General features: G+C 37.9%; 1 protein-coding gene across 2 annotated transcripts in view; it reads right to left on the bottom strand.

The window, feature by feature from the left end:
- Positions 1–369: 369 nt before the first annotated feature.
- Positions 370–13,369, bottom strand: part of PCMTD1 (protein-L-isoaspartate (D-aspartate) O-methyltransferase domain containing 1) — a 36,332-nt gene continuing 23,332 nt past the window's right edge. Inside the window, exons 4-7 of one of the 2 annotated variants that reach the window (XM_054394671.1) lie at positions 6,751–6,922; positions 5,858–5,878; positions 4,735–4,858; positions 370–3,056 (exon numbers count right to left, since the gene is read on the bottom strand). In XM_054394671.1, the coding sequence (XP_054250646.1) occupies positions 2,686–3,056; positions 4,735–4,858; positions 5,858–5,878; positions 6,751–6,922 (688 nt within the window). In that variant the 3' untranslated portion in view covers positions 370–2,685. The remainder of the gene's footprint in view (positions 3,057–4,734; positions 4,859–5,857; positions 5,879–6,750; positions 6,923–13,369) is intronic. The other variant, XM_054394672.1, reaches the window with a different exon arrangement.

Here is a 13,369-nt window from a genome sequence, read left to right as displayed (position 1 = left end):
CCACACTGGTGAGACTGCATCTGGAATGTTGGGTATTCACTCGAGGTGGTCCTGCTCTGGCAGGGGAGGTTGGACTGGATGATCTTTAAAGGTCCCTTCCATCCCTAACATTCTGTGATTCTATCATAGCTTCTGGGCTCTCCAGAAGAGATCAACTCTCAAGTATTTCAAAATAGTGCTGGACCTAAACCAGCTTTCCTGTATCACCACATCTCACCTTCCAACCTCTGCAAAAATTCAAGAAGGTGTATTACTCTAGTTCTGAAATAACCTTTATTAAGAAGTTACTGACCTACCTATGAGCAAACTGGTTCTAAATTTCCAAGTAACTGAAAATACTTGCACAGAAACACTGAAATTCAAGCGAGCAGAAAGCACAGAAAACCGTTTTATTGCAACACTGTCCCCCATCATCAACCGAGATGGCAAAAATTAAGTTTTATTTCCTTTTGCATTTCTACCTTTTTATTTATGTAAATATAAATCCAGGAGTGTAAAATAAATCCACATATAAAACAAAGAAACATTCTCTTTCAGTGACTCAAAGGAATTAAAAAAAAACAAACAAAACAAACCAACATACAATCTTACATACTGAAGAATCATGACAAGTCATCCACTGTCCATTTTCCCAAGGATACAGGTGAAAGAATGCAGAAATTTACTCTCCAAAAGCATCCTGTTTAAAGTCCTTAAAGTATTTGAGTAATATTTAGTAATCTCATACTCTTGAACTTATGTAGATTCAGAGTAAAGAGACAAACCCCCCCCAAAAAAAACCTCAAAACTTCAGATTATTTAAACTCCACCTAAAATAACCCATTTAAAAGAAGATTATGTTCAATTCTTACAGCTGAAGCATCACAATTACTTTATTAATATCATTAATTTTGGAGAACTCTCTCTTATTAGTTGTTTCCTGCTTTTAAAATAAAGTCAGAATATTTATTTATTTCCAAGAGTTTTGTTTACTTATACTGTAAATATACTGCAGAAAGAACTCCACATGCTGGTACAGCAGGCCTTTCAGGAAGTTCCACTATGATGTACCTTAAAAACAGGGACTACGGCATGAAATGCACCACAGAGTCAGTGCTCTATTCCCTTCCTTCTCAGATGCAACTAAACACTTCTAAATTTGAGAGTGTTAGACTACATGAATATTGGCTGGTTATAAATACTTGGACTAGGAACATCTACTGTTTTAGGAAGATGTGATTATTCTGCTTTATTCGTTATTACACAAAAAATTGTTAGCAGTATTATCAAATGTATTGTGCAGGATGTTCCAAGAGAAGTGTTTTTCACTGGGTCCAGCAGGCATAAGGTTTCAAATGATTGTGGCTTTCAATGCATTATCATGCCAAGTTCTAAGAAACAGTGGTTTCCCTCATGGGTTTTGTTACAGCAGAATGAAGAAATTAAGATGGTAAAAAGCAAACAAAGTTAGAAATGAGAACTGCAAGTAACTTCACAACTAGAAGAGGAAAAAACTGTAAAAAGGATTTCAATCAGCACTGTTGTGGGTCCCCACAGTTGCACTGCTACTCTTAGGTTTCCAAAAGATGCATATGATTTTATAAATATCTTTGTGCTACGAGCCATGCTCAGAAACAAAATATAGGCTAGCACAAGTCTACCTTTCTTGGAGATGCATGTTAAGTATAAAAGTCACTTACTAAAGTGCATTTGCTGAACAAATTCTAAGTTCTACTATTATAGCTACCCCAATAAGCAATACAAACTAAACTGTTGAAATTCTACCTCTACTTAAAAGCAGTAAATATAGATGACTGAAATCTAAATTACAATCTTGTATTACCAAACAGTTTAAGTCTGTGAGCTGCAGAAATAAAATATACTGTCCTAAACTTCCCATAAAGGAGGGGAGTGACTCTAGTTAAGAAATACTGGAAGTGTAGAATGGAGTGAAATATAAGCAGAGCTGAAGTAAGCATTGCTTTGCTCATTCAATAGGATGTTTTTTTAAGGCTCTGAGAGAAGCTGTTACTTTTCTCAAGATCTTTTGGCAAAAGATAAATGCAGAAGTAGCAGGGTCATCTGACATTTCAGAACTTGCATTTCCCTATTTCATTAAAGCCAGCTCATTCAGTGTCTGTGTACATTTATTGCACTTGTGTTGTTGGAATACCTCTATACCAACAGAGTAATAATGATTGCAACAAAGCCATAGTAAAATAAACTTTAAAAGGGGTCTGATTCTGACATTAGAGGGTAAGTGTCTGCATATTTAAAATGTTCCCCTAATAATAATAATAAATACAGACAAATTGCTCATCAAGTCAGATGCACATGTTTAACAATTATTTAGCATATATAAAATGTCACTCGTCCTTTTATCAATACAAATCTGTTAGGGATCAAAAAAGACTTACCATGCAAAATATTGATTAGTGCTGTATAATGGAATATATATATATATTTCTATCAGAGTTAAAACAGCATTTTCAAAATTTAAAGAAAAATAGATTTTTAAAAAGGGATTCTACTGTTGAATGCAAGTCTTCCTTGTAGCAAAGACAAGATAGAGACAAGTTACGATTTATCGCTGTACTTCAGTCTTGATGAAAAACTAAGAATAATTTGTCCACCTACTTCTTAATAAATGCTACATTTTCAAGAATAAAGGAACTATCAGTAGGCATTACTTCTACTTTAAACAAGTTATTTCTCTCTGTAATAGGTCAAGTATGCTTTTAAAGATTCAGGTAACGGTAGACTCATAATTTTCTCTCTCAAGAGATTTCGAGGAGGCTCTTCTGGCTTCAAGGCTTCACTGTGATCTTTATCCTCTTCCTCTTTATTATCATCCTCCATTCTTTCATCTTCTTCACTATCTAGAGGCTGAGGAATGAGCTGATTACCAACAAACACATAGGTGTTAATCCTGCGTCTACGACATCTCCTGCGTTTGCGCTTCGGAGGAGCCTTCTGAGCAATGCCTTTGGCTTTCATCTCCTCATTTATGAAGTTTCTAAGGGTGCGTCTGATATATATCCGAGCTAGGTCCTGGAGATTCCTAACAGCACATGGAGCTAAAATGAAAGAAAAGTAGGTCATACCAAGTTAAAGTTCCCCACACAGAAAAAAAAGAAAAAAAAAAATCACCTGCAAGGCGGTAAGACCGATGTTCAAAATAATTGACATTTTAGTACATGATACAATATGCAAATGAAACAAGGGCAGAGTCAACTTGACAAAGGAATTAAGGAATTAGAAAAGTCTTTTGACACATGTGCTCTCAAGAGAAGTAGAAAGCATGAACAGATTAAGAAAGGAGACAACAAATACTGTCAGTTTCTAGCACCTGGCAAGTCTTGGGACCTACCGCTGGCACTATTTGAGGATTCTGTAGCTGGTAAACAATTTCTACCCCTATGTCACATTTGTTTAGGCAAATGCCTCTCTTCTGCCTCCTTCTTCTACTCACTATGCCTTTGCCTACTTCCTACTGAATCCAACAGATGAGGGAGGGCCTGTCAACTTCACAGCTGACTAAACAGGTAAGTCACCCATATCTTTGCAGCAGAAAAGGAATCAAAATTACTGAAGTCCTGATGTAACAAAGCCAAAAGCCAGGCAAGCAATGACAAAGTATTGCTGGGCTGGTGGGTGCCTGCCCTGGGTGAGCTATGGCTGACTAACTCCAAGGAAAACAAAACCAGCACAACAGTCAGCACTGCAGCCAGTTCCAACTTTCTTGCTTATCATTTTTCTTCCTATAAAAAGTAGCATAAAATTAATGGGGACTACAGCAAGGAAGAATCTAATGAAGAAACAACTCTGAGAATTAAAACTTCCAACTTTAAAAAAATACTCAATGTAATTCAAATAAAATCTATTGTTTCATACACTGACTTCAGCTGCATGCTGATTACTCATATCCAAGACAAAAAGGATGTTTAAGCAATGACAAAACTGATTTCAGTTAGTGCCAACAGAAACAGGAAAAAACCCAAATAAACAAAGCAAAAACAAAACCAAACCAAACAACAACCAAAAAAAAAAACCCAAACCACAAAAAAACTCCCAAACACACACACCCCACCAAGTCCCATTTGATTAACATAAAACCAACCCAAAACTGAAGAACAACTCCCTATGTAACTATCCAAAACACATTTAAGATCAGGCTAAACAAGCCGTGATTGCAGGCTCTAAGTTATCATGGTAAATGCAAGCCCAAGGTATACAACGTTGAAGTAAGGGACTGGCAGGCACTTGTCCCATATACAGAATTGTGTAAAAGGGACTACATAAAAGCAGCAGGAAATCAAAACAGTTTCCTTCAGAAAAGAATGGAATAAAATTTTCAAACACTGGATCCTGAAAAAACTATACAAGTACTAAGCTTTTTATCCTGCAAGATAATACAAAACAACCTTTTTTCTTTTTTTGCTAGCTATGATTGATTAAATTCTAATTGATTTTGAAGAAAACAGCATCTAGAAGGTTTAAAGACAGAGTAGAGCTCCTCACAGTCACATCCCAGGCAAGCTGTAATTGCTAAAACCCAACAATTCATACCATATTTAGGAAGACAAGGCCTGAAGCCACTGCCCTAGACAAACACACCCCCCACCCCCTGCAATCAGTGAGCTACATGTTCCTGTTCTATGACATTATGTTTGTACAGCAGGCTCTCCCCACTTCCAGAACACCACCAGCAGAACAACCCTCAAGCCAAAGGGAGTGAGCACAAATGACACTTACGCAGTCCCACGGTGTCGTGTTTGCCATTGTCCTTTCTGTTTGGCTGCACCAGCGGAGCAAATGAAACTGCAAGGATGTTTTTACTTTCCCAGGTGTTCTGTCCTGTTCTTAAGATCTGTGTTAGCTGCATAAAAACAAAACCAAAAGAAATCAGCAGTTAGCTTTGCCATACTCAATATGGTTCAGATTGGTGTTCAAACACTGCTATTTCGATTTGCTTCAAAATTAATTTGTAAAAGCTGTTTAATGAACAAAAAAATTTCCTATTCCTTGAAATCTCCTTGCTCACTAGAGCACTCAGTAAGGCTTTGGCAACAGGAAGAGATGCAGTTGGAAAATTAAGGCCCAGGCTAAGTTTTGCTTATTCTGATTTTTCCAAAAGATCACAGAACATTTTAGATTGGAAGCAACCTCTGGAGTGCTACCTCTTGGCTGAACAGGACCAACTCCAAAGTTAAAAGAAGGAACTTGGAAGCTTTTCTGATGCAGTTAAAAACAGATCTCCTAGGACTGCACAGGCAGGTGGGGGAATCCCAACATGCTCTAGTGTTCAACCACCCTCACAAACAAAATGTCTTTCCTATAAGTAGGCAGAATGGTTCCTTGCTGCCACTTCTAACACTTTCCTTTCAGTTTGCTGTGCACCTGTCAAAATTGGACTCCTATCTACTAGGTAAACTCTCCACCTCTTTAGATAATCCAGTAAGGAATTAAAAGTTCCCTTAGCTGCTTCTCTGCATGCTAGATTAACCCAGACCTTTCAGCTGCTCTTTATACTTTACTTCTAGCTCCCTAACCATTTGTATATGAAGAAGAAATCTTCACTATTTTAGCTTTGCTTTCAAATTGTGACTTCAAGGTGGATTCCATCCATTTCACTGACAGTATTTTAGTCTAACAAATACTGGACAGAAGTACTTATGGAACTGCACTACATAAGCTATGTTTGAATTAGTGTCTGCTTTCTCAAAAAGCTAATGTGATAATTTTGGGAGGGAAAATCAATTAACTAACATGTTTATTGACAAGCATTTTAGTGAATGTATTTAGGAGGCTATCAACATAAGTCACAAAATGTCTTTCTCCATTTCCCTATTAGTAAAACAGGGAGAACAATACTTACCTTTGTAAAGCCTTTTGAGATCTAAGAACGAAAAGTGACAGAAGTGTGAAGTATTATTAAAATACACCTGTCTGAAAAACCTTTAATCTAACATGCAAAAGCAACACTGAAAACTGATAGAAGTTGGTTTTTTTCCCCCCTTCATTTTTTCTTCCTCTTACAATGATCCACTGATCACAGCTATTTCATATTTCTCTGAAATAAATTCTCTTGGTTTAGAGGGTAGCTTCTTTGGTTTGAAGTACAGACTGAAAATAAGTGTCTGTGTGGCAGGGAGATTTAAAAGCAGTTCTGGAACTCATGTATTACACTGAAAAATACTATGAATGGAGATCTAGGTTGACTGGAGACAGATTTGGCACAGACTCTGTTGAAAGCAGGATCTTACAGGAAGGCTGGAGAGGGACTTTTCATAAGGGTGTCTAGCAATAAGACAAGGGGGAATGGTTTTAAGGTGAGGGAGAGTAGGCTTAGACTGGATCTTAGGAACAAGTTCTTCAGTACAAGGGTGGTGAGACTGGAATAGGCTGCCCAGGGAAATTGGGGATGCCTCCTTCCTGGGAGTCTTAAAGGCCAGACTGGATGAGGCCTTGAGCAGCCAAGCCTAATTAAGAGGCATCCCTGCTCATGGCAGGGAAGTTGGTGTAGATGATCTCTGAGGTCCCTTCCAACCTAAGCCATTCTATGATTCTATTACTTTGATCCTCTCCTCCAAGTTTAAGGGAAAATTGTTCAAGACTTCATAAAGACAACTAATATCTGCTTAACTGTAACAACACACTAAATCAAAGCATCATTAGTTGATCATTAACTTAGTCAAATATACATTTAAAGGCATTCCTTACAGATTTCTCATACTAAGAGATAAAAAGGGGAAATTGTCACTAAGTCACCTGATCTTCTATAGGCATTACTAAAATGCCTCCAACTTTCAATAAAATTTTCATGTAGTTTTCATGGTCTTTCTGGACTCCAGCTCCACAGTAAATCCGGTCATACTGATGACTGTCTGAGGCTATTTCCAAACAATTGCCAACCACAAAGGCAGGTTCACAGAACTCAAATCTAAGGGGAAGAAAACAAAGAAAGAAAGAAAGAAGGGGACATATTTCAGATCAGGATTTTTAACAAAAGCCAGTCAAATAATTTTTCACATCTTCCTTTATGTAACGAAGAAAGATTAGCACACAACTTAGCAGTCTGTATTAAGGCAATACTACTTTGAAAATAATGTTTGTTTTTCTGTTTCATCAGGGACAGATGAAAAACTTCAGTAGTTATATATTATGCAAACCAGAAAAGGTTCAAAGCATAACCAGACTTCATAACTGCAAGCAAGCATATCTAAAGAATCCTTATAAGCCATACAGTGGAAGTACATTTACCAACAATATGCAATATATCCAGGCTGTTGAATATTGAAACAGTTCATTTATTAAGGATCCCCTCCTCTATTCTTTAAAAATCAGGCTTTTGAAAAACTCATTTCACTCTACCTCCCAATTTTCTACCTTTAGCCCACTTTAAGCAAAAAAGGATTTTAATGGAACAAGGTGTCATTTCTTGACTGCACACAAAAGAAAAAAAAAGATTAATTACCACAGAAGCATCTAATTTTCATCAGCAAATGGAAGTTACACAACTTTTAGGTGGACCTGTGTGTAACAGCAATTGCAAGGACTGTAAGCACTCTTTGTCACTGTATAAAATACTAAAGGGAAGATGTACAGGAGAGAGCTCTGTTACCAAAGATGCAAATGTTCCCTGTTACAAAGACATTTTTTAAGTCTCTGCTTCAGCTGTTAACACTATAATACATGCAATTTACCTTATTGTACAAATAAAGTCGTAAGTCACCCAGCAAGCAAGTAACATTACATGCTTGAAAACACTTCTGAAGTGCTCTTTTTTTAAAGCACTTGAAAACTGAGAAGAGAATTAAAGTAGCTTATAGAAAGGATTTATGGTTTTCTTTGGAGAAATAATAATTATAATTAAACCCTAACACCTTGTTGTTGAATGAAGTATTTCATGAACTTCATCTGGTACTAATGCATCTCAAACTTCAGCCAGAAGGAATAATTTTTTAAAAACCTTCTTACATGTAGCTATTTTATGAACTTTTCATCTGACTGTCATTGGGAAAAGAGATTTTTAAGTTTTTTTTTTACTTGGTTAGCAGTAGCAAACCTCAGTACACCACCTGGCAACATTCAAATCATCATTTCTTCAGTTACAGTGAAGCTTGGCAGCCTTCCCTGCTTATAAGGCTTGGTTAACCCTGCTATCACAGCACTGCCATCAGAATTCAATTCAGTTGAAGATGTTGCTTGAAGTTTCCACCAACCTCTAAGATGGGATGCTTGATCTTGAGAATAATGCAATGTTTCCCTCTTTCACTAGTCACAAACCCACCCCAGAATCCTGTGCAGCTACTGCAGAGCTCCCTCATGTGCTGTATGTGGCAAACAGTCCATGATGCTGTTCCCTCTTCCAGATCCAGAAAAAAAACAACAACTCTGATAGATCAAAATGAAGGGGGAAAAAAAAAAAAAGGAAAGGAAGGAAGAATGGGGAGCAGTTGCCTTACTGCACACAACTGGGCACATAGCCCAGGCTGAACTGTGGTTGAAATAACTTCAGAGTAACACAAACATCTAGAAGTATGTATTAGGAAAGGTTAAATACTAAGGGTGGGGGGAGGAAACGCAACCCAAGGTACTGATCATGTTGAAGGTGCCATCTCATTTCCTAAGCACTTAAAGTACTATCAGGCATCTGCCTACATCAGTGAAGGTTTGTGCTATGGCTTTAATTTCAGGTTGTCTACAGTTTGTCAAGTATCACCACAGCAATTTAATTTGAAAGTGCAAGAAGAAAATCCTTGTGGGCTTCAAAAGAACAGGGTGGGTGAGGCAGAAAGAGTAGAGTACTAAAATGCAATTTTAAATCTTGGAACAGTCACTGTTGAACTTTAGAAAGCTACTGACAGCCCTGTCTGCGTAACTTGCACATCATCTTTCGGTCTTCTCAGAACACTCCTCTAAAAACTGGTAAACTTATTACTAAATACTCCTAAACTGATTCCTCTACCACACATGAAGCAATTGGTTACATCCTCTTAAAACAAGCAGGACCACCAAACACACCAAGGACTCAAAAACACAAGACAAAACTAAAACCCAGACGCCAAATACCCCATACATGATCTGTGGATGAAAATCTGCAGTGATCTTTACAAATACAGTAAAAGCTGAAGAGAATTTCTCCTTTAGTTCCATAGCTTGCAACCAGAAGGGCGGAAAGTGCAAATGAAGACACAGCAGCAACTTCCTATTACACTTTGTGATGGTTTTGGTTGGGACAGAGTAAATTTTCTTCAGAGCTAGAAATGCAACTACAAAATGGCAAGTGTTCTTTACTTTTGCTCACCTCTACCAAATGGCCAGGGTGGCCTTCAGGAGTATTATATACGTAACATGTTCTTTCATACAACAGATTCCAAAATAAAAGGCAAAAATAAAGTGCTGGAACAACCTGGAGACATTTTAATAGAATAAAGTGTTTCAGTTAAATCCGGTATCTTGATTACAAGAGAACCAATAGCCACAAGAGCAGAAGACTTCCCACTGTAGGCAACACAGCAAGAGAAAATTTGTTTGAATGAGCACTTGCCACAGGATAAATTTAAGCACAGAGAGATCACATTTAGCAATGACCCAAGACAATCAAGTGCTTTCAAGTACAGAAAACATTTGTTGACCTGTGCCCTTCCACCTTGTGGATTTTCACAATTTATCCCTCAAGGATAGGCATTTCAAGTTCATCCACAACATTACCACAGTACTTTACTTCCAGCTAAATGTAAAACCATTTCTGCACAATCTAAAGAGCATTTTGGTCTTTGCTGCAGCCAAAGGAAATTACCAAGTAACAGGGTGTTACTGCCCATGTTCTCTCAAGTAAGATTCCCCATAGGTACCAACACAATGAATTACTGATGTTGTGATAAAATGAACATCCAGTTTAAAAAAGTCATAGCAAAGAACCAAGATTAAAGTTTGTTGCTCTTGTATCCATATCCACCAATCTAGTATTTGTGTGACGACTTTAAATCCCTTGTTTCTAATTACAGTAACAGTAATTTTAATCACATTAGTGTTACAACTGAAAGTGATGGTGGTAACCTTTCTCTTCAGTAATTTCATCACGAACATTTTTTTCAGGCAAACCTGTAGGGACACTGAGTAACAAATCTGTGTCTCCATTTTGTTTCTATTTGTCCCTTTTTTCTTTAAATAAAATTGCCTTGCTTCTTTTACTATAGATCCTCAGTTAGCACATTTCTAATTTCTGATATTGTCTCATTGAAGTGGACTGAAACCCATTACTCTCAATTTCTGAAGAATAATTCAAAGACTGGTTCTTAAAAATCCTTACAACTAGTCCCTTCAAGCACTGGTTTACAAAACGTAGACTTCATGTACCATGTCTAAAATTTTGTGGTAAAATGAGGAATTATATTATAAGATTTTTTTTCCTCAATGCCACAGTGTATTTTAAAAAAAAAGAATAGGGAGGCAAAGAGAGAAAAAATTATCACTTCAGTTTACTGTCAGTGCTGCAATACATCCACGGATAGAAGTCTGGAAATGAACTTAGCTGTTTACAACACTGTTGGTGTTTTTTTTTTCCTGTCCTACTGAAGTAAAAATGGTTTATAGGTTGAAACTGTCATACTTTCTACTGAAGGTTTTCATAAAGCAACAGACTTTATGGGAAACATGCACTGAGCATTGTTATCACTTACTTTCATGGAACAAATGTTCTACATATCAAAATTTGTAGTAAAGAGGTATTTCCAGAGAACTGCAGTGCCCACCATGGCGTTTATTTATTAAAGGAATTCAATGTGTAGTTTGGAGATGTGTTTCTTAAACTCTATTAAACACCTGAAAAATGCAGGTTTAGTTCCTTCCTCGGTAAGAGTCAATTGTCATTTTTGGAGCCTTCTGGTATAAAGGAGTAGGCTTAGAAGCAGTGCTTCTTTTCATTACCTCTACATTTTTAACATAACCACCTTCTGGTTAGGCTAAACTTCAACAAAAATTACTTCACCACCAAAACCCCTATCTTTTACACTACTTGAAACTAGGACTAAGTTAGCAGTAAGATCTGATGTGAGAAAGCCATCAGTTGAGTTTTAGGAACAGTTTGCTTTTCCTGCTTGGATCTTGACTGCAATTACTAACCAGCTATTAACCTGCACTAACCTGTGCAGGCAGGAAGGAGCTTTACTTCCTTTGTGTGTACACACAGAACTTCCACTTTCCAACCTGCTTTACTAAAAAGCAAGTGAGCCTTCAGGGTCCTAGCAGAAGCTCCAATTTTCAATGAAGATAAATAAATCGGTATTCTGCTGGAAGATTAAGCTTGCTATTTTTTCAATGCCAACACAATCTACTACAGGACTGCAGGAAGATGTTTCCCCCATAACAGTTATCCCAGAATTAGTACTAGGGTTCTTGTCACTTACCATTGAAGTGGTTTCTTTTGATCTTGAGAAGGGTTGGTGATTTTCTCTCACAGCAGGGACTTCACCAGCTTACCCAGGTTTGGTTTTTGATAGAGTGCTAGAAGATGGGCAACCTAGCCTTGCCCTGTGGCTCTCTCTCCAAGCTGGATATTCTAGGTCTAGAAGTTGACTGGGAGCAGAAAAGACAACACATTCCCCTTCAATAAACAGGTGAAGCGGGGCCTGGTACTGCACATATGTGTTTTAGATAGAGCCCTCTTAAGGAATGAATTTTTTCCCCTTAATTGGCATGCATTCCCTGAAGGTTTTAAGAATGAAAGAGAGCCTTATGCATATTTCAGACTCAAGAGAACTTTAGTCTGTACCTAAAATCCTTGCACCTCAAGCATGACGACACTTTCAGATGTTTTCACACGGATCTTCTCCTTTGACTCCACTGGCAAACACAGGTTTGTCAAGTGAAACCAAGGCAGCATTTTACCTCTCAGAATGAACATCTCCACCTCCATTTTGAGGAAGTCTATTGTTATAGATTGGTGGGATATGGATACAGATACAGTGAGTACTGGAATTATTTGTCTTTCTGAAAAACTTCTTTGATGAACAGTTCACGAAGCAAAAACTACCAGAGGTAGACAATCCTCCCTTTAGGCAGAGAGTGTCCCAACTCCTTCTGGATATGCTGTTTTTACATTCCTTTCAGTCTTGGGCTAAGCACCTATACCAATCATAGAACAGTAAGTTTTTTATTACGTTTCAATTACATTCTTATCAGGAACCAAGAGAAAACAAATGTGCTATTGCACCACGCAGCACTGGATCATTGCCTAATAAAAATGGCACCAAAGCAATAGTCCATCTTGCAAAACAGGAAACGACCCACCTAAACCATCATGACCCAACTCCACACACAAGTCAGATGCAAAGCCAGTGGTCTATTGCTCCAAGCAAAGGAATATCATGAAGTTATCAAGTATTTCTTTAGGATGAAGCTCTTTGAGTACCTACCCATAATGTTGAACCCCTGTTTTTTGTTTCCAAGAGATTGTTTAGAATATTCAGCCCAGACTCAAGAACATTTTGCACTGAAGAAAGTATGAAGGGAGTGGCAATGCAAAGTTTTCCAGGATTCCCTACCTGCATAAGGTACTCAGTTACTGCCAAGAAAGAGATTGTGGTCTCTGTGCTCCTTTTGCCCCCCCTACACCTCATTAGAGGCTGCTGGAAAGTGTAAAGTACTTCCCCATCACACACCCCTGTCCACTCAGACAATTAACTTCAGTCATACCAGCCTGCCACGTAAAAATCTATTTTCAGACAGTAAGGGCACTTGCTAGACATACAACAGTAGACAGACACTGCACAGCTTTTTCTTGGATGGGCTTTCATCCAAATACTTAGCCATCCAAATCAATGGTTAAATTCAGATGCCACAATCTACACAACTTGGGCTAAGTATCTTTCACTTACAAATGAAGATGATGCATGGAAGTCGCTGAAAAAATAATCAAACCCAGACTTACTGACCCAGAGCACATTATTTGAGAGACAGATCAAAATTCAAGACATGTTGTATAAATTTGCTTATATTTAAAAACAAATACAGAAAGACCCCACTGCAGAAAACTCCACCCACCACCTTCATTGACTACCTTAAAATACAGAGCATTTACAAAACAAGCAGTCAGCCAGAATTTGCTACAAAGACAAGTTACAAATCCCCCCAAAAACCACCCAGGATCATGTCAGCTGCAGTGCAGCTCCTACCATGTAGATGTGTATCAAAAAGCACTTTGACAGAAGGGTAATTTTTGTTAGTTTGGTGAGGAGGGTTTTTCTGTACGCACGGCTTAGTACTTTACTGTTGTGAGGAAAAGGTGGACTGTTAAACAGCATATGCCAAGGCACAACGTACAGATTAGGGACAAAGTCCAGATCACATTCTGACCCCACTGCCTTCTCCTCATTGGACTAGA

The sequence above is a fragment of the Indicator indicator genome, chromosome 31 (genome assembly GCF_027791375.1).
Source record: "Indicator indicator isolate 239-I01 chromosome 31, UM_Iind_1.1, whole genome shotgun sequence".
Lineage (NCBI taxonomy): Eukaryota > Metazoa > Chordata > Aves > Piciformes > Indicatoridae > Indicator > Indicator indicator.
Note: the sequence above shows the minus strand (reverse complement) of the source record. Positions and strands in the feature narration are given on the sequence as shown.